The 20,970-nt window shown below is 38.2% G+C and overlaps 1 protein-coding gene across 1 annotated transcript in view; it reads left to right on the plus strand.

The window, feature by feature from the left end:
• LOC109911181 (copine-3-like) overlaps positions 1-19,133 on the plus strand; it is a 33,151-nt gene extending 14,018 nt beyond the window's left edge. The window contains exons 3-9 of the mRNA XM_048595784.1: positions 1,568-1,627; positions 3,408-3,541; positions 6,037-6,091; positions 6,179-6,230; positions 8,260-8,393; positions 11,910-12,146; positions 17,010-19,133. Of these exons, the coding sequence (XP_048451741.1) occupies positions 1,568-1,627; positions 3,408-3,541; positions 6,037-6,091; positions 6,179-6,230; positions 8,260-8,393; positions 11,910-12,146; positions 17,010-17,117 (780 nt within the window). The 3' untranslated portion in view covers positions 17,118-19,133. The remainder of the gene's footprint in view (positions 1-1,567; positions 1,628-3,407; positions 3,542-6,036; positions 6,092-6,178; positions 6,231-8,259; positions 8,394-11,909; positions 12,147-17,009) is intronic.
• The last annotated feature ends 1,837 nt before the right edge of the window (positions 19,134-20,970 follow it).

Consider the following 20,970-nt stretch of genomic DNA (forward strand, 5'->3'; position numbering starts at 1 on the left):
CCATGCTAAATTGCCCGTGGTGTTCAGGGATGTGTAGATTGGGGGGGGTGGGGGGGGGGGGGGTCTGGGGGGGGGGCGATGCTGTCAGGGTCAGTGTGGTCTTGTTGGACCGAAATGGCCTGTTTCCACACTGTAGGGATTCTATGATTCCTTCTGTACATGCCCCTTGGTTTTCATAAAAGCTGAACAGTTTGAGCTCTGATTCTGTCTAGTTCTTCAGTGTCACTGACTGACAGTGTGCAAAAATGATGTGAACTTGTCCTGCTTGAGCTATCTTTGCAGTGTAAACTCTCCTATGCCAGTGTCATGTTAGCTTGAGATTGCCCAGACCATTTCTGCCTATCAATCTCAGTTTTAGATTTTGTAGCATTTCCTCTGCCGCATCGTTTTGAACTGTATGAGCTTGCCAGAAATCTGCCCAGTGTCAATTTTGGTGAGTTTCACACAGTTTTTTTTTTTTAATTCCTGTGGGCCCACATGTGGTTTCTCACAGTATTTTCTGAAACCCCACTTCACTGGAACCAGGATTTTGTGGCACCCCACTTGTGCTATTTTCTCTCATGTCAACAAATGAGAGCCATGATACCCCTGTGCTAACACCAAATTTGTGATTTCTTGATTGCCATTATAACAGACTTTCACTGTAGTTGTACTTCTTTAAAAATCAACAAACACATGGAGCTTTGACAGTATGCTTTTCAAAACAGAGACATTGTTGAGAAGCAAGTCCTGTTGCAAAATTCCATAGATTTATTTGTGTTTTGAAGAAAAATGGAGTCAAATCCACACTAGGCTGGTTGCAAACTTTTTCTGTTGAATATCTGAAGCCTAAGTAAGCCTCGTATCCTGGTTTGTGACTTTCTTTCTAATGGATGTATTTAAAGGAAAGTTACTCATATTTCACAATAATTTTGTGCGCATACATTCACATTTCTTCAGCTTCAGTGGATTTGTTAATTTAGGTGCTTTTCCCATTCTTTTGGGAAATTCATATGTCAGTAATTTTTTTTCAGTGTAATAACTGTGGCACGTTACATTATGGCACAATAACTATATCACTGTGACCTTTTGACTTTGTGTCTATGATCACTGTGTTGCTGTGAGAAGTACCATGGGCAGGTACGTCACTATAATGGACAGAGTTTGTAAATTGTAAAGTTGCACTTCATAGTGAGTGACCTGTTCTGTAGTGGCAGAAAATGGGGAGCAAGTAATTAATGCTTTCAGCTGGCCTGAGGATTTGAATGATGCTAGTTCTTTATTCCTCAATTTAGTTTTCACACTGGACAATTTATCGATGGAAACAATTAGTGATTTCCTTTTATTAATTAATTAAAAACATTCTCAATTCTTCTCACTGGTTAAAACAATTGAATGCTTTTTAAGTGATCAGATTTCTTTTCTATTCGTTCATGGGATGTGAATGTCACAGGCAATGCCAGCATTTGTTCCTTATCCCTAATATATATTAATATTCAGGTAAGAATATTAACTGATAGATTGTACGTTGATATTCAGTTTGTTATGCAGAAAAAATCCAACATACTTCTAAATATTTAATTTGCAGATTGTGAAAGAATACTCTTTCTTGGACTACATTATGGGTGGCTGTCAGATGAACTTCATTGTGAGTAAATTGTTCAAGTATGTAAATTAATGAAGAAAGTGAGCCCAAAATTGCATCCGGTTTTGGGAATGAAAATGAATAATATAAGGAGGTTTTGGCAGTCAACCTAATTTTTTAATGAGTTGAAATTAACAAATTAATTTTCTACACATTAATGGGTTGACCTCTAATTTTAATCCTTGGAGTTTACACTCATCCATAATATTCTCATTGCTAATCTCTTTCTATTTTGTTTTGTTCTCATTTTACAGTTTGGCAGCAATGGTCTAAAATCGGAATAGGGATATACTATGCTGTATGAAAATTAATATGTGACATTATCATACCAATATAAATGGCTTAATTTACTTTTGTTGTTTTATTCTGTGCTTTATTTTGCTCCATATCATTTCCAAAGCAAGAAAACTGATACCTGGGTAATATATTTTCTCCTGAGTAACGAATGGTGGTGTTGGTCCTAGTTAGTTTGTTTCTATCCATGGAGTGATAGTGGTTAACCTCAGATGGTTCATTTAGCTGACTGCAGTATTCATGTGTCCTCTTGTTGTATGGCATTATGTTATTATATTTGTGTATTTTGTCACCAGTCCTTTCTTATGAACATGCATGCATGTCATACATGCAGTTTCTAGTCTTGATAGCTGTATGTTTGCTCTATTTTACTGTATTTATTGAAGTACTGGAAAAATAATCTGTGTAAGTTTTTGCTGAAGTACACTATCAGTTTTTTGTTATGCTGCATGCCAAAATTGGCTGAGTGATCTGACTGGTCTTTGTTCGCCATCATCCTAAAAGTGTTACTATTAGATGTATGAAGCATCTTTGTAGCATCTGCTCATAATGACATTCCTGAGACTGAGAATACACTGACATGGAGAAATGAGATCTCCACATACTGCATTGAAATATCTCCAAGATGTACCAGACCATTTTAATCTTGAAGATATCCATATTCTATCCTTCACCAGGACCACCCATCCTGTAATGTACCTTTGTGTTGTTTTACAATGTTAAATGAAAGACATGCCCCATTTCGTTATTCTTCTTTTGGAAAAATAATTTAAAAGTGAATCTGTAATTTTTAACATCCTAATTCTCTGCCAGTGAGAATTCTGAGGCTGCTCAGTTTCCTTGTTAACTTTACTGGTTTTGAACAGTTTGTTCCCTAACGGTAAAGATCAGACTTGAGTTAATTCAAAATGGGGCATTGGCACTTCAGAGCCCACAAAATGTCTGTGGGTGGCTTATTTTGAGGTCAGCAGTGGCTGTAGTCCCCCTTTGTGAGTGCAGACCCAATCCCTGGACTTCCCAGAAGTGAGTTCCTTACTGGGTGCTTTAAATTATGGAAATAGTTCTTATTAAAGTCATAGTGCCAAATGAATTACTATTTAATAATTGCATTATTATTGAAATCAAAGGCAAATAACTAGAGATTGATCTGTTAATAAGGAGACAGTGGCCTAGTGGTATTATCACTGAACTGTTGATCCAGAGACTCAGGCAATTAGGGATGGGCAATGAATCCTGACCTAGCTGGCGCAACCCTCATCCCATGAATGAATTTTTTAAAAAAATTAACATGCCTGCCAGTTAGAGGGGGAACATGAAAATGCTTCAGTATTCAGTCAAATAAAATGCAATGTGAAGAATAAAGGTTAAGAATTTCATTCTTAATAAAACTAACATGACATCCATTTAGCATTAATGAAGCTACGTTAAGGATCTGTATTTTGTTTTATAATAATTTCTAGCAAATGTTTTCTTGCTGCTTTAATTGCAGGTTGGTATTGATTTCACAGGCTCAAATGGAGATCCTCGTAAACCTGACTCTCTACATTATATTAGTCCTAATGGATTTAATGAATACCTGATGGCAATCTGGTCTGTTGGAATGATCATTCAAGACTACGATACGTAATGCATTACTATTTATTTTATCAGTCTGACTTCTTAACTTTTCATTTATACAGCCACTTTCTTGGTTTCCTTGTACTATGGTTATATCCTTGTCAGAAGATGGGTGAACTGGTTTCACAGTCAACCAGGATGCCTCCAACATGTCCTCTTTTCTCAACTGAGTATTTGTCCCACCATGGTTGGCAGGGCCCTCAGCTGTGTCCAACCCATCTCCCACACTTCGGTCCTCAACCTTTTCCCCTCTATGACAAGTAACCAAAAGGTTCCCCTTATCCTTACTTTTCACCCACCAATCTCCCTATTCAAAAGATCATTTTCTGCCATCTCCAGTAGGATGCCACCATCAAGCACATTTTCCTCTGCTCCTCACTGTCAGTATGCTGCAAGGACTGTTCCATCCAACGACACATTGGTCCGCTTCTCTATCAGCCTTAATACTTGCTCACTCCACCATGGCACGTGGCCCGTTCACCACCTTTCTCCTCATTGTCTAGTGTCCCAAACACACCTTCCAGGTGAAGCAGTGGAGAGAGAAACAGAGTTAACACTACAAACTTGGAATGATTCTTCTTTGGAACTCAATAAAATTGTCAGTCAGACTACTACAGTATCAAAAGGCTTCAAACATTTCCTCCATCTTAACCTTGTTCACATAAACATTTGAGACAAAAGAGATCACAAAGAACAGCTTGCTATAACCAATGCAAGATGTAAAACAAGCAAAACCAACAATTTGGTTCGCTTGTCTAAACAGAATCTCTTTTGATGGTCATGCTTTCATTGGTCTGGGGTCTCAGCTAAGCATGTGTGATGAAAACTACCCATGGCGATATATGGGCCTTGACGAGTGAGGGCTAGAGGGCTAGAGGGCTAAACTGCTTTTATTGCAACTATGAAGAAGTACCAGACAACTGAGGTGAACTTTCAAACCTGTCCACCTCAGTACTTGCTTCTCCCGATCCTGTCATTTTTGATTGGTGATGGGGATTTGGGGGCTGCCTCCAAGAGATTCCTCTTTTAAACCTGGAGGTGGGTCTACCCAGTCTGGTGGTGAAATGAAAATTCAAGCTCAAGTCATTAATATAAATCATAAAATCATTTGGCATTCCAAATTTTCATATGAAAGTCTTCCAGGATTGATCTATTTGATTAGATATCTGTAAACCAATTATTGATACTTTATCTCCTGCCACTTCATTTGACATTTCATTGTAATAATTTTGCGCGTACTTTTTAATTCAATTTCAGGATGTAAGCACATCTGGCAAGGCCAGCACTTTTTATTGTTCTTCTCCATTGCCGTTGGGATGAATAAATAGAACTGGAGCAAGATAACTTTCAGCATGACCATTATTTTGTATTTTCTTGCCCATACATCTCTCGTTCTTTCTCTTTCTGTATTATATCTAATTCTATTTAATTTGAACAGTCAGCTTAGTTTTGTGCAATAGAAGCCTCCTGTACAGGCTGCATCAATTAGTAGAAGGGGTTTTGGACTGGTGTCAGCAGTACCATTGGCCTGGGGAATTGAAAGTTTAAAGCCTTTCTTGAGGGCAGGAATGTTGAATGCAATCATCTGCTGTTGTGGGCGGTGAGCCTGGAGGTGGGCTGGGCATTTAGTCAAGCAAGAAAGTAGGGTGTTATGCATGAAACTGCTGCCTTCTCACCTCCAGTTGACCTTTCCACAGGCAATTGATGCCCTATAGTGACCAATTTAAGGGCCACATTTCCACCATCACGGGGATTAATCTAGCCACTACTTCACCTGTCAGCATATAATGTACGCTGCCAAACTGTGCGGGCCACTGGCCACCTTGGTGGGGGTGTCTTTCAATCAAATACCTGTTTGAAGGATGTTGACATCAAAAAGTGGGGATCTGTTGAGAGCCATTCCCCAATCCCTCTCCCTCATGTCTCCTTGGCCCGCACCCTGGGTTCCTGCAACCCTTTCTGCCAGCTCCTTAACTATGGCCTGGATCCTTAGACTCTGGAAGAGGACATTGTCAACTTCCTCCATTGGTACTGCGGAGCTCAAGAACTGCCAGTTTTTGATTGACCAACAGCTCTTGCTTGCTGGGACCACAGCCTGGCTTGTGGTCTGCCAAACTTTCTTTGAAAAGAAGCAGTGTGTGTCTCTTGTCTACTCAAGTTAGATTCAGAGGCCCTCAATTCCTTGACAAAATTATTTTGTCTGATTTCCATTGGATTGCCTGAAGAGATTTTAAAACTTCTACCAAAATGGAGCTCTGTGCTAGCTCGTTAGCACACACACTGTACCTTGGCAAGAAAACTCCAATCTGAGCTGAATGTTATGAACACATATAATAAGGCATTCTGGGTACAAGTGGTCGTCATGTAAATAACGGACATAGATTGTTTGACTCGCTCTTGCAGAATATTTTTTTGTGGCATTTGTTGGTTATATATGTTTTCTCTGCTTTTTTTGTTTAGTGGCAGTTTCTGAATATAATTGTGTGTTTTTTTTTTTTAAGAGACAAATTGTTTCCGGCATTTGGATTTGGTGCACAGATACCCCCTAACTGGCAGGTAAATATGAAGCAATTGATGAAAGAGATTATAAATGTGATTTTGTATTTTGAGTACAATTTATGCTTTAGCTTTCTTCCCCTGCAGGTATCACATGAATTTCCACTTAATTTCAACCCTACCAATCCATTCTGTGCAGGTATGGCACTTCCTTTTTATTACTTTCTATAAACCTATTTTAAAATTGTGGTTATGGAAAAGCAAAACTCTTTTTCATAGAATCCCTACATTTGTGGAAGCAGGCCATTTGGCTCATCTGGTCCACACCACCCCTCTGAAGATCATCCCACCCAGACATCCCCTCCCTGCCACGCTGCATCCCCATGGCTAACCCACCTAGCCTGCACATTCCTAGACACTGTGGGCAATTTAGCACGTCCAATCCAACTACCCTGCATATCGTTTTGGACTGTGGGAAGAAACCGGAGCACCCAAAGGAAACGTACGCAGACACAGGGAGAACATGCAAACTTCATGCAGCCAGTTGCTGAAGGGTGGAATTAAACCAGGGACCCTGGTGCTGTGAGGCAGCAGTGCTAATCACTGAGCCACCATGCCACCCCTATTTCATACTGAACTATTTACACTATCGTGTGAGGTGGAGATATTTTGTAGCACTGCAATTTGACAATGTCTGCTTAGTGTGGGAATGATCAGACAAAAACAAAATAACATATAAACAATGACTGAAAGGCATAAATACTACAAAACCTTTAGAAGATCAGCTGTGTAAATTCAAGTTCTACATTATGTGAAAGGTTATATCTATTTCATTTGCTAATGAAAATGAGTTTTAATCAAATAATAATTCTTTAAACTGTTTAGTATATACACAAGATGGAAAGATCTAAAATATATTTTACTTAAATGCCCTGAGAAAGGTTGACATGATTTTATTTAAATTATCATTATGCTAACCAATATAACGTACTTTGAAATGATAGTGATTATGCTGTTCTATTTGCCGTTTGTAACTTGTAAGCCCTGATGCTAAGAGATCTAAAATCAGGTGAAGTACTGCTAAATATAATTCTGAAAAAGATTTAACTGTTTCACTCTGGGCTGAGTTTCTTCAGTATTTTCAGTTAATATTACAAATATTGGCTTTGTTTTTTTTTGAAAGTAATTTCTTATCAGCGATTTATTTCAAAATATTTAGGATGCAGTTTATAGGTGTACATTTTGGAGGAGATGATGTGAAATTAATACTCTCAATGGAACCGCAGAAGAGACATCCAGATTGAAAATTTTGAACTCTAGTTTTAAATCTTCTCTAGGGCAATAATGGATCAGCAATAAATATAGGCTTAACCAGCAATGCCAATATTCTGTGATTTAATAAAAAAAAATTGTGACTTCTACTATTAAGGTCACCAAAATTCACCCTTATGCAAACAATGTTTCAGATAGCTAGGCCAGTTTCCCACTTTTTTTTTCATTTCCATAGGCGATGATCGATCTTGTGTTTTCAGTCTTGGAAAATTAGTTTGTAAAACTTCAAGTCATTATATGACATGATTCCAATTCTACGAATTCTACATTTAATATCCTCCTCAAAATCTATGTCTTTTCCCATGTTTTGGTCACCAAGCACAACATATCAATTTTAGGGTACAATTTCCTCCCCTCTGGAGGTGAAGAGAAGGGCAAATAATTGGTCGAGTTGCCATAGAGAGATACTACCTTCCTTCCCACTTATGCAATTAGGTCCATTTGGGACGTTCTTGTTTTGCTTGCAATTAAGGCACTTAAGTGCTAAATTAAGGTCTTCAATTCTTCATTTGCCTGATTTCGTGCCTTCCTGGCTATTAAGAAAAGTAGTTGGTTTCCCTACTGACATCCAGCAGGGGCTGTCTCCATTTACTCCGACATTAGGGCAACAGTAGGAGGCAGGGGTTGTTCGTTGAATTTTTTTTTACAAAAGGAACTAAATTGCTTGCGACCAGTGGATAGGTGAGTTAGGCAGCAAAGTATTTTTGAATAACTTGATATATAAATGCAGACAGTTCTTTTCTAGCATTATTCCAAATGGTACATCATTCTGTAATAGGTGACTTGTGAAACAGAAAAGCAGGAATCCATTTCATGTATGTTGTACTGCAAAACTAGTTACTGGAATGACCGTAAGTGTTCTTTCTTTGAAATTTCCATATGTCTGCATTTGTTAGGAGTGCAGGGAATAGTAGATGCCTACCGAAACTGTCTACCTCAAGTCAAGCTCCATGGGCCTACAAACTTCTCGCCGATAATAAATCACGTGGCAAGATTTGCTGCAGCAGCAGCACAGCAGGCAATAGCTTCGGTGAGTATTTTTACACTTACATTTGGGACATATCTCTGTAAAGTGCCTCAAGAAGCTAACTCTGTTGCAGTAATGAAGTATTTTAGTTTTAAAATATTACATTATGTTGCACCAAGCTGGTACATTCCATACGAAGTAGTGCTGACTTTATGCAGTGTCTGGCAAAAATTGAAGCACCAAAATATTACTGTGTGCCATTTTAAATATTTTAACTGTGGGTAAAGAGAATGCATTGTAGATTGACACAATGATGATGATGACGACCATAGATGTCATGTCGTTACAAATGGAAAGGTTAAAAATCTAGCATTCACTAGAGCACAGAAAGTTAAGTTGGAACCTCCTAGTCGGTTTGAATTGAAGAAACAAAGCAGTCTCTTACTGGAGTTAGAGATTTTCACTTTCACAAGTACTAACACTACCTAACCAAACCCTGGCTCAGACAACTAATACCAATAATGGTCAAACTGAGTGTTTTTGATTACGTCAAAAATATTGCCATGTGGGTTAGTATTGAGTAGTGTACAGTGCTTCTATGCCAATTTGCATTGAGAGAACGAGACAAATAAATAATGGCATGGAGTCCCTGCAGTCTAATTTCCATCTTATTCTACTGCCTGAGGCTGATGGAAGGGCTACAGGTTCATTTCTCATGTGAAGCTATTCTTCACGAATGGATAGTCTAACATTAGCAGAGAACTGTATATGGGCAAGACACTTTGAGGTGAATTCTCCTCTGCGTCAGTGGTTCCATCTGGCTTGAATTATATCTCCCAATTTTGATCCATTTCTTGAAGTGGGAGCTGTTGCATTTACGTGACAGACTCCTAGCTTTTATTACGTAATGCTTTACTGCAAAGAAGGAACTTTTTGCAGTGAAAGACCTTAAAACGGGCATAAACTCTCTAAAGGTCAGAAGCCAGCACCCATCGAAGACTTTAAGCTATCGGGCTCAATTGAATCCCTACATGACTATTAAAAAGTGTAGGAGCACACTTAAGAGGGAAATCAGAAAAGCAAAAAGAGGGTATGAGATGGATGTGGCAGATAAGGTTAAAGATAATCCCAAAAGGTTCTATGGCTATATTAATAGTAAAGGGGTGGCTAGGGAGCGAATAGGTCCCCTTAAAGATCAGCATGGCCGTCTCTGTGTTGAGCCTCAGGATTATGAATATTTCACCTCAGTGTTTATGAATGCTAAAGAAATACGGAAAATAAGTGGGGATGTTTTGAACCACAGCCACATTACCAGAGAGGACATATTTGCAGCCTTAAAGCATATTAAGGTGGATAAATCCCCTGGGCCTGATAAGTCCATCCTCGGATATTGTGGGAGGCTAGGGAAGAAATTGCAGGGGCCCTTGCAGAGATTTTTGCTTCATTTTTAGCCACTGGTGAAGTTCTGGAGGGTGGGTAATGTTGTTCCATTGTTTAAGAAAGGTAGCAAAGAGAAGTCGGGGAACTACAGGCCAGTCAGCCTGACATCAGTGGTAGGCAAGTTATTGGAGAGGATACTGAGGGACAGGGTCAATCAACATTTGGATAGTTAAGGTCTGATCAGGGATAGTCATGATGGATTTGTATGCGGGAAGTCATGTCTGAAAAATCTTTTTAAAGTTTTTTGAAGAGGTAATCAAGGGGATGGATGAGGATAGGGCAGTGGGTGTTGTCTATATGGACTTCAGTAATACCTTTGACAAGGTCCCGCACTGCAGGCTAGTCATGAAGATTAGGTTGCATGGGATCCAGAGACAGCTAGGTAATTGGATTCAAAACTAGCCCGATGGTAGGAAGCAGAGGGTGATGGTTAAAGGTTGTTTCTCGGACTGGAGAACTGTGACTAGTGGTGTGCCACAGGGGTTAGTGCTGGGACCTTTGTTATTTGTTATTTACATAAATGACCTGCATGTGAATGTACAAGGCGTGATTAGTAAGTTTGCAGATGATACAAAATTACGAGGTATTGTTGATAGCAAAGAAGGTTATCAAACATTACAGAAGGATCTTGATCAGATGGGGAAGTGGGCTGAGGATTGGCAAATGCAATTCAATACAGATAAATGTGAGGTATTGCACTTTGGAAAGTCGAACCAAGGTAGGACTTGTACAGTAAATGGTAAGGTCCTGAGGAGTGTTGTGTAACAGAAGGACCTAGGAGTACAAGTACATAGTTTGTTGAAAGCAGCATCACAGGTGGACAGGGTGGTGAAGAAGGCATTTGGCACGCTGGCCTTCGTCAGTTGAGGCACTGAGTATATGAGTTGGGACATTACGTTACAGTTGTATAAGTTGTTGGTGAGGCCGCACTTGGAATATTGTGTATTGTTTTGGTCTCCCTGTTATTGGAAAGATATAGTTAAACTGAAAAATGTGCAAAGAAGATTTATGAGGATGTTACCAGGACTAGTAGACCTGAGTTATAGGGAGAGGTTGGCCAGGATGAGACTTTATTCCTTGGAACATAGGAGAATGAGGGGTGACCTCATTGAGGTGTATAAAATCATGAGGGGCATAGATAGAATGAATGCATATAGTCTTTTTCCCAGGGATGGGGAATTGAAAACTAGAGGGCATAGGTTTAAGGTGAGAGGGGGATGATTTAAGAAGGACCTGAGGGGCAACTTCTTCACACCGAGAGTGGTGCATATATGGGAAGGGGTGCCCCAGAAAAAGGGGTAAAAGCAGGTAAAAAAAAAAAATTTTTAAAAAAAAAAAAAAAAAAAAATTTGGATAGGTACTTGGACGGAAAGGGTTTAGAGGGATATTGACCAAATGCGAGCAATTGTAACTAACTGAGTGGGCACCATGGTCAGCATGGACCAGTTTGGGCTGAAGGGCCTGTTTCCATGCTTATTACTCTATAACTCTCTGACTTTGGCCGAGGGTAAAGCCTAGGGCAGGTATTAAGAGCAAACTGGAAGGAAGAAGCTACAAAAAGGGAGCCCTTGTTGTTTCTAATGATGTGTTGTCACCTCCAACCTCTCAGGCCCAGAAAGCGGCAATGAGTGGAAAGGATGACAGTCTGGGGTAAAGTCAGTTCATTTGCATACTGGGAGTAGGGAAGCAGCAGCAGCAGCCCCTATGGATATTAAGGATGACAATCCCAGTCAGCACCACAAGGTAGTGGTCTCTCTCCCTGAATTTTCCAACATTCACTGCAGCAGTGTCACCTGATTTTGTTTGGAATTGCAGAAGAGAATCACCCTCCTTTTGATTTCAGCTGTTTTGAAAATTGTTTGCAATTTATATTAGAAATTAAGTATTTTAAGATCTTAGTCATCATAAATATTCATACTAATCTCCTGCTGCATGCCTTTAATATTTCTAACATCCCTTTATCCTCAAGCTAAAAACTTCAGCCGTGATTTTAATCCCAATGTGGGATTATAAATGCAGATTTAATGTATAACACAAATTATGTATCCATTAAATATGTACTTATTGTGTCTGGTATAAAATTCAGTTACAGCACATTGAATTGCAAATTATGAACTGCCATTCTCTTTCCTTGAACAGCAATATTTCATCCTCCTGATCATCACGGATGGAGTGATTACAGATTTGGATGACACAAGACAGGCCATTGTCAATGCTGCCAAATTGCCGATGTCTATCATCATTGTTGGTGTTGGTGGAGCAGATTTCAGTGCCATGGAATTTCTGGATGGTGATGAATGTGTTCTTAAATCACCCACTGGGGAAATAGCTATCCGAGATATAGTCCAGTTTGTGCCTTTTAGGAAGTTTCATAATGTAAGTTTTACTTATTTACAATGGTAGCATCACTGTCTGAAGAATTTATTTCATGTTTTGTTTAATTGTAAAAACTGACTTTATGTACAGACTTATGCAGAAATGCGGTTTGCATTATTGGAATTACTGACATCTATCTCATCTACCTGTTCCAATTTAGCTAGCATGTTTATTGTACTGGCTTCTATCCTGCCCTCTCCCATTGTTTGTTACAGATTGCAGTTCAAACCCTAAGTCCAAATTCTTGTGAACTAAACATATTTAGATAAGTATCTTAAAAACAACTCTCTAGAATTCATCAAAATGAATTGTCTTTGGACTGATTTACATTGCTTTGAGATGTCCTTTAGTTATAGTCAAGTGCAACGTCAGGAATAACCTGTATTTATGCGGTATCTTTAATATTGTGCATAACACTTCATGGGAGTGTTAGCAAACAAAATTTGACACAGCCATATAAGGATATATAGGTACAGGGGAATTGAGATTGAAGGTGTCTAGAGATGCTAAAGGAGGGAATTTCAGAATTTAGGGTATTGGCAGCGCAACTACTGATGGAGAAACAAAGTGAAATCTGGCAAGGGTAAAATCAGAGTTTGGAGGGTTTCTGGGCTGGAAAAGATTACAATGATAGGAAGTGACAAGGTCTTGTTAGGGTTTGAAAATGTTCAAGTTGAAAGTTTGCTGGACTTGGAGCCAATTAAGATATGGTCAGGAGAATTTTGCAGTGGGTGTAGAGTGAGAGGATAATCAAGTTAGATTATTGGAATCTCAAGACGTAGATGATGGTTTCAGCAGAATAAGAATGTGAAAAATCTAGGAGCAGGGGTATGTCATTTGACTATTCAAATTTACTTTGCCATGGAGTTCCTGGTGTGAGCTGAAGATAAGTGGGCAAATATTGCCATTGAAGGGCAGAGAGACTCAGTTGTGGTCTGATACATGCCTTTGAGATTATGACAGGTATTGAAGGGATGTGCATTGAGAAATATTTCTGCTTGTAGGCAAGATCAAAACTAAGGACCATGAATATAAACTATCATTAGTACATGCAACAGGGAGTTTAGCGCACACCACTTTACTGAGATGGTGCTAAGAATGTAGAACTTGAAATGGTAAGAAGTTACAGGAAACAGTTTGACATATTTAAGATCTTAATAAACCGATATTGCCTGAAAAGGAACGCTCAAACCTTTTACCCAAGGTATTCTTACCTTTGTATGACAGACAAAAGACAGGGAACAGACACAGAATGTAATTAAACAGCCCTTTTATTTAAACTGTTTAAGTGTAAAACATGCATCATTGCAATATTTACGTTTCCTTTAATTTAACTTCAACTTTAACTCACTTTATTTAAATTCACTTTACTTAATTCATATTTAATCCTAACTCTAAACTTCAACTCACCGTTCAGCTTGGATCAAATACTGTCCGGATTTGAGTGAAGTGGCCAACTTTGCTCCCTGTGTAGATCACACCTCATGGTTCTGTGTCTTCTCTGAAGATAACTTTAGGGCATGTACTTCTCAAATGTGGGCTCGAAGGCTTCTCCAGAAAAAAAAATCTTTGTTTAACTAACTTATCTCAAAATGTGCTCCTTTTCCAGAAAGTTCTCTGGCACTCAGCAAATGAATTGATTTTTAGCCTGATTGCATTGTTTGATCCCAGCCAATGAAGTTTTGCTGGTCAAAAAAATTCCCAAAAATTAAAGTCACATTCCATTCTCCATATAAGGTAGTAAAATGCCAGTCTGTTTAACTGGTCACATGACACCTGTCTTATTTGGTCAACACAGGAAACTGCAGGTCATGCCGTATCCTGGCTGCAGTTTTAACCGAGGTCAGAGTTTAAACTAACTTGGTCAAAATTTCCAACATGCTCGATTGTAATTCTTAACCAGTCTTGTAAGCACTGCTGCTGCTGGCCACCTGACCGCACCGATGAGGAAGAATACAAGGAAATGTTGATGGGATTAGATGATGATAGGTGTGAGAGGAAGCTTTTGTGGAACACAAACACTGCATGGAACTCTTGGACTAAGTCATCCATGTCTGTGCTATCAGTACTTTATAGATAACTTGGTTATAAGGGTAAATTAGAATGAATGAATTTAATGTCAAGTCAGATACAGAAAGTGAAATGGAGGGATATGAAATATTAGCTTCAGAGAGGGAGAAAAAATACAGAAAAAATAAACAAAAAATGCTTTTGACACTGTCAGCACTTGGGATTTTGTAACCTTGTTCAGAGTCAAGAAATTTCTAGCACGTCCATTGTAAATGAAGTTTCTGTAATGGTTTGTATCGATTTTTAAAAAATCTTTGCTGTGAAAGATAGCCCACACACTAATCTCCACAAACCCTAAATTGAATGAATCAGCTCAACAATTTTCCATTAACCGACTCTGTCTGTGGGACTTAAAGGGGAATTTGAAGATTAAGTAGATACCTTGTATTGTACAGCAATAAAGCTAGTAAATGGTCTTCTACACTTTTTAATTTAAAATTGGATTACATATAGCTGGTGTACTAGACACTTATTGAAAGTCCTTGCCTTTATGATAAACTCTAGTGTAAATTGCTGGAGAAACTTAGCAGATCTGGTGGCATCTGTGGAGAGAAAACAGAGTTCTGAAGAAGAGTCACAGGGCTTGAAACATTTGCTTGTGTTTTCCCTCCATAGATGTTTTCAGACATGCTGAGTTTCTCCAGCAGTTTCTGTTTTTGTTTGTTTCAGATGTCTGGCAACCACAGTTCTTTGACTTTTATTATTTATGATAAACCCATTTTCCGATATATTAAAAATACACCATTTTGCTGCTGCTAAGTGTATCAAGAATTTTTTGAATGCGAAGAGGAAAAAAAATCATGTTGCGAAACAATGTCCAATTTTGTATTTTGTGAAGCAATTTGTTTGTGACAATGCAGATAGGTTTGAATGGAAACCTGAAACATTATTTTGAAGAATTAAATTAATTTCATCAGAACTTCTGTTCAGATCACCAGATCTGCTGAAAAGCTGAAACTCTACCCTGAAAGAATGAGATTCTGTGCTTCCTGATTTATTTTTTAGTGCTAGAGCAATTGTTAACCCATGTCATTAAATGGCAAATTGAGTAGAATTGCTAGTATATAATTTTCTGTGGCAAGTTTAATTTTAATTGATCACCTACTGCTAAGTAAAACAACTTTCATACATTTAATACATTTCAATGGTGAAGCAGTTAACGAGCTGTCCATTTCCATGCAGTTCATATTGGAGTGGCACAAATTGGAAAGCAACACTTGTATTTTTAACCATGTCTTCGTGTAAGATTCTGCTTCCACATTTAGCTATTCATGTATAATTAACAACAAGTACTATTAACCTCATCATCATTCCTGAAGTAAGCAGCTTCATATTAATCACCATATGCTTACTCATTGCTACATGCACTGCAGGTTTTGTGTTTTTCTTTATAAATTTATCAATATTCCCATTTCTAATAAATTCCTGAGATCTGTCTATTTCGGGTAGTTAAATTCACTGTGACCTGATGGACATGAAATTCAATTTAAATACTCCTTCTAGTTCAGTCCTGATAGGAAGAAGAGTAACTGCATTGTACCCAAGTTTGGAAAGAAAGTTTGAGAAGAAAACTACAATTTTTGATTAGTTTGCAACTATTAAATAAAATAGGAAAATGAATTGTGAAGTGATTTGATTGTCTGTTTCCATGTTCATGAAAAGTTTGTTTTTTTTATTCATTCAGTATATGTACTCATTGAAAAATTATAATATCTGGATGCTTGACTTTTTCCTTGTCAGTACTTGTGTCTCACTATTGAGTAAGCCAAATTAAACATATCAGAAGAACCATCCAATCCTTTGATCCCACTCCTCATCTCAGTCCTAAATGCCTTGCCTTTTTTTAAAGTACAAAGGATTATTAGTGCATCGGCTTAGCCTCTTAGCCATCTACCCAACATACAGACCTCAAAAACAGTCCAATTCTGTATCCATAATCACATGGTAGTAAGATTGAAATGTTGTGTAACTTAAAATTGGCTTTGTGAGCATCACACTTGGAACTTTTCTTAAAGACCTTTTATTGAATGATCTTCTTTTCTACAACCACTTTTATTTCAAAAGTTGCACTGTCCTGCCAAACAAAATGGTAAGTCTAGTTTATATTTTCTGTAGAATCCAAAGCATTGTTATCTAATTTTTAGAAGTGCTTCATTATGGCCAAGTAACTCTTGCGTCTTTGCAGGAGTTACCCACAAACGCTTAATTCTATACTCTATCTTCATGATATATTGGAATCCTCTCTCACCGATGCATTTTAACCAAATTATAAAGTGACATTTGTCAGATTTGGAGTATCTGGTTTACTGATGAGTATTACTGGAATTGACTCATGACTTGCATCATCCTAATGCAGTGGCCTGACCAGTAGGTGGTAGCCTCCTCCATCCTAAGTTCAGTTTTATTTGCTGTGGCTATTTTACCTTCTGTTCTATAACAAAAGTTATTAACAACAATGTGCTTTAGTTTACCTGTCTTATTTGTACCTTTTGTAGTTCTTCCTTTCTGGTCACACAATTTTATTTGTGAATGCAAATTTGCAGGAAGTACTATTGAGCTATTGACAGAAATGTGCTGACTTTTTTTCAAGAACATATTCTGTCTTGGGCTTTAATTACTGGGAAATTTTCCCCTTGAACATTTATAAAATGTAGAGATTATTTGAATCTCTATATGCATTTGATATATTTTTGAGATGTGGCATTTTTATTTAAATTTCAGAAACAGTTGTTGTTAATTTCAAGTTAAATTGATTTGTTTATATTAATTAGACTAACATTTATATCTCTACAGGCAACAAAAGAAGCTCTTGCACAAAGTGTCCTCGCTGAATTGCCTCAGCAAGTGGTGTGCTACTTTAACACACGCAAACTTCGTCCTCCGAATGAACCAAATCCTTAAGTACTTTAAAATGACAGCTATGTGATGGTAATACACTACTTCAAATAAATTGGTACTTTTTTCTTCAAAATAAATCTAGAAATGTATGGATTAATAAACACTATGAAATTTTTCACAGTTTTAAGATTATTTAAAACAGTTCATTGGATTATAAATATTTTGTATGTAAATTTTAAGGCAACTTTTTTGTTGCATATAGTTGAAATAATCCACTTAAGTCAGCGAGGTCAAACCATTGTATCATAATCACTTACTAGTTGCTGTCTTTGTAAAATTGTTTATTGTCTTTGACAACATTTTTTAGTAATGCTTAAAAAAGCATTTTTTTTTTTTTTTTGTCAGCCTCTAATACCTTTTACAATTTTTATACTGTTGTTTTGAATGATAATTCAACTTTTGGATTTTTGGATTATATGCCTGTATCCGGCACCAAAGCGTACAGCAGTTTCAATTGTTTAAGTTGAAAATTTGAGATTTGTTGCATATCGCCTTCATATTATAGCATCATGTAATTGCATTTTACTACAAGCTTTACATTTTTTAGGTTTAATAACTGAAGATATAATGGAAGTAAAGCTAATCATAATGTAGACAGTTGTATCCAACCCATGATTTATTTTTCCTAATTCTTTTATAGGTTGCGGGTGCGTCTATCCCTAACTGCCCTTAAAATGAGATTCTTGCTAGGGTGTTTCAGACAGTAATTCAGCATCAACCACATTACCAGGAATCACTAACACAGGCAGATATCCTTCCCCAATGGACATTAGTGAACTGGATGGGTTTTTAAATCATTAATGTTTGCTTCATAGTGCACTTCCAATTCCAGGCTTATTATTTAAATTTAAATTCCACCATCTGCTATGGTGAAATTCGAAGTCATGGTCACAGAGTATGGGAGTTCTGGATTACTGGCCCAGAGGCAATACCAGCACATCACTACCACCTTGTCTTGTATATGATGCAGTTTTTAAAGTTGCTGATGTGTTGCAATTTGAGTTAAAATTGGCCATATTCATTGGCAATTTTAAAATCAGTTCTTAGCATTTAAATTCTGTGTTAGTCTTTTAAATGTAAAAACACATGCTAGATAACTGAGTAAAATCAAGACAAAAACCAGAAAGATGGTGGATATTTGTGAGGCCATTGACAAAGACTATTACTATCTAAGTGGGATATTTATGGAACAGGTAAAGAGTCTTGTGTAAGAGATTGGTCTTGAATTTAACAATGTAACAAGATTTGTGTGCGCAAGCTTAGACATTCGGGGTCAAACCTGGAGAGGTGGGTCACATCAAGCCTTCTGGAAAGATACTGGACACCCAGTCAGATTTAGTCCCTGACTTTGGAACAAAAGTGAAAATTTGGTAATAGAAATGTAGGGGATAGAAAAGGACTGCTTCAGAGATTTGAAGACAGCATTCTTATTCCTCCTGTTCCACAAAGCAAGGAAAAAGACATTTTTGAAATGTACCCCACCCTCTGGTTCTGGCATAACGCTTTGCTAGGCATAAAGCCAATATGTTATGGTGCCATTCATGTCATTAGGTGGTGACTGTTTGTAGTTGAGTTTTATCCCCACTAAGCCTGATCAATGGCTCAATAATATCAAAATTAATATTACAGTATCCAGAAATATCAAGACTGTAATTCCTCACCCAATATCTTCACTAGGTCTGAAGAGTTACGTTTTCCTTTCCAGATGTCAAAAATGTACTGATCAGTTCAGGCATTTTCAGTTTGAGTTTTAAGATGAATTATATTTCTCTTAATTATGTTGTTTTTATATCATTGAGTCAGATTTCCCCATTTGCTAAGCTGTATTTGTGTTCAGTGCTGGATTTATCCTAATCAGCTCCTACTGCTCCCTTCTTGAAAGGATCTTGTAATTGAGTCATTTGTACTGCTGTTCTGTATGCATTACTATTTGACCTCAAAATTAAAACACATGAAAAAGTAATAGTGTTGTTCAACAATTCATGAACATCTCTTCAATAAACTCATCCAGTCCTTGAACCACAGTATTGGGTTACTCTTTATTTAATTGAAACTTGCTTGTAATTTTGTGTGTGTTTCCCTTTGATTTCCTATCATATTAATTGTAGACAGAAAGGTTCTTATTATTATTTTCATTATGTACCTACTCCTTCAATATAATTTGATTTATTTTGTAATTAAATGTGTGACATGACCTCTGGAATTTGATTGGTAACATCGGTATTAAATTCAATCATTTTGTACGTGAGGTTTCTGGAGATTTTCGGACCCGTGGGGCTATGTTTTAATAAAAGTGTCATTTTCGAGTTTCATGGAGGAGCTCTCTTCAAAGGAGCTCGCAAATTTTCTCTCATTATTATCCAAAACTTACTTTATTAACTACCTGCCACACCCCATGGTCTCCCACTCATCATAGCTAGAAATACTTGCTGGAATGTCTCTGGCATTGGTGCCATCTTTAAAAGGCTGTTGTGTGCCCAGTCAACTACTGTTATTCCAGTGATGCACAGTTTGCAACATCTGTCTCAGTTGTGGCAGAGAAGGGGACAAACACTTGGAGATCCTTCTGTATGGGGTGGTGCAGAGGTCCATCTTCCCCTGGGACCAGCAGAGGAGGCCATGACACCAGATACTGCCAACCTGGCCCATGGTTACCAGTTGAGTAACTCTTAGCCATCTGGAGGAATGCCCAATAGTGGATCGGAAGAAAGTCAATGACTCTCTCCGCTCCACCAGGATAAGTGCTACTCTCCCGTCTCTGCTACCCCATACTCTATCTCTACTACTGAACCCACCTTTCACCAAGACTTATGGTCCTCTATTCTCCCTATTGCCTGCAACATCTTGCATCCTCATGCTAACCCACCTCAAACCCTCCCACACTATAATTGAGGCACCATCTATATACTGTCTACTTATTCTGTGCATAAGACCAGAGATACCAGAGCAGACTTAGCCCATTTGGGACATTTGAGTCTGCTCCACTATTCAATCATGGCTGATTTGTTTCTCAACCCCCATACTCCTGTCTTCTCCCTGTAACCCTTGATCCCCTTACTAACCAGGAACCACCTCTCACCACTTTTCCCCATACCTGTGCCAGCACTAACAGCTGCGCTAACCACTTCTATCTCGTGCAGTTCCACATTTTCTCTCATTTCAAGAGAAGGCAGCCAACAGTAGCACAGAAAGACCCATGCTGAGTGGTAGGGTGTCTAATGGTCATCTTCTCATTCTTTAAGAGGAAACAATCCTGATCCTGAAGCCCTGTGTGCCTCACTGTACGAAATACCTGGACTGATGCCAGAGGCTGCCCTTGACCTACAGTACTGTACCAGGAATTCCCTGATTGCTGGATGTCTCCCTGTACTTCACTGATGACTACTCTTGCACTTGAGACATGGCTATTTGCTTCTGCCACATGCAGTGCTTTTCTGTGTATGGTACTGGTATATGGTGCAAGTGTGAAACTGACATAACAATGTACCACCCCCTTGAATGCTGACCAGTGTGGCAATCTGCTTGGCCTTGTGTCTGCGCTGAGTAGCAAGGCAATGCGGCAATACTGTGAACCATTAAGCTCTCGACAAAGGAGCAAAGTGCAAAAAGGGAAGCCAAGACAGAGCATACCCAGATTCTCTTGACATCTCTATGTAAGTTAGCACTAAGAGAGCAAGCAACCTGCCCAGAGATGTGGCCTGGTCCAGTCAAAGAGCTGGATGCATGTCCCTGTGTGCAAAGTATCCTTGCGATAGCATTCAAATAAGTGATGCTGGTGCATTCCAAAATGCATCATTAAAGTACAGAAGTGAACATAATGCAAGTGGATTGGAAATATACCTTGAGATTGCAAAAG

Source organism: Rhincodon typus, chromosome 4, assembly GCF_021869965.1.
Source record: "Rhincodon typus isolate 14 chromosome 4, sRhiTyp1.1, whole genome shotgun sequence".
NCBI classification, from domain to species: domain Eukaryota; kingdom Metazoa; phylum Chordata; class Chondrichthyes; order Orectolobiformes; family Rhincodontidae; genus Rhincodon; species Rhincodon typus.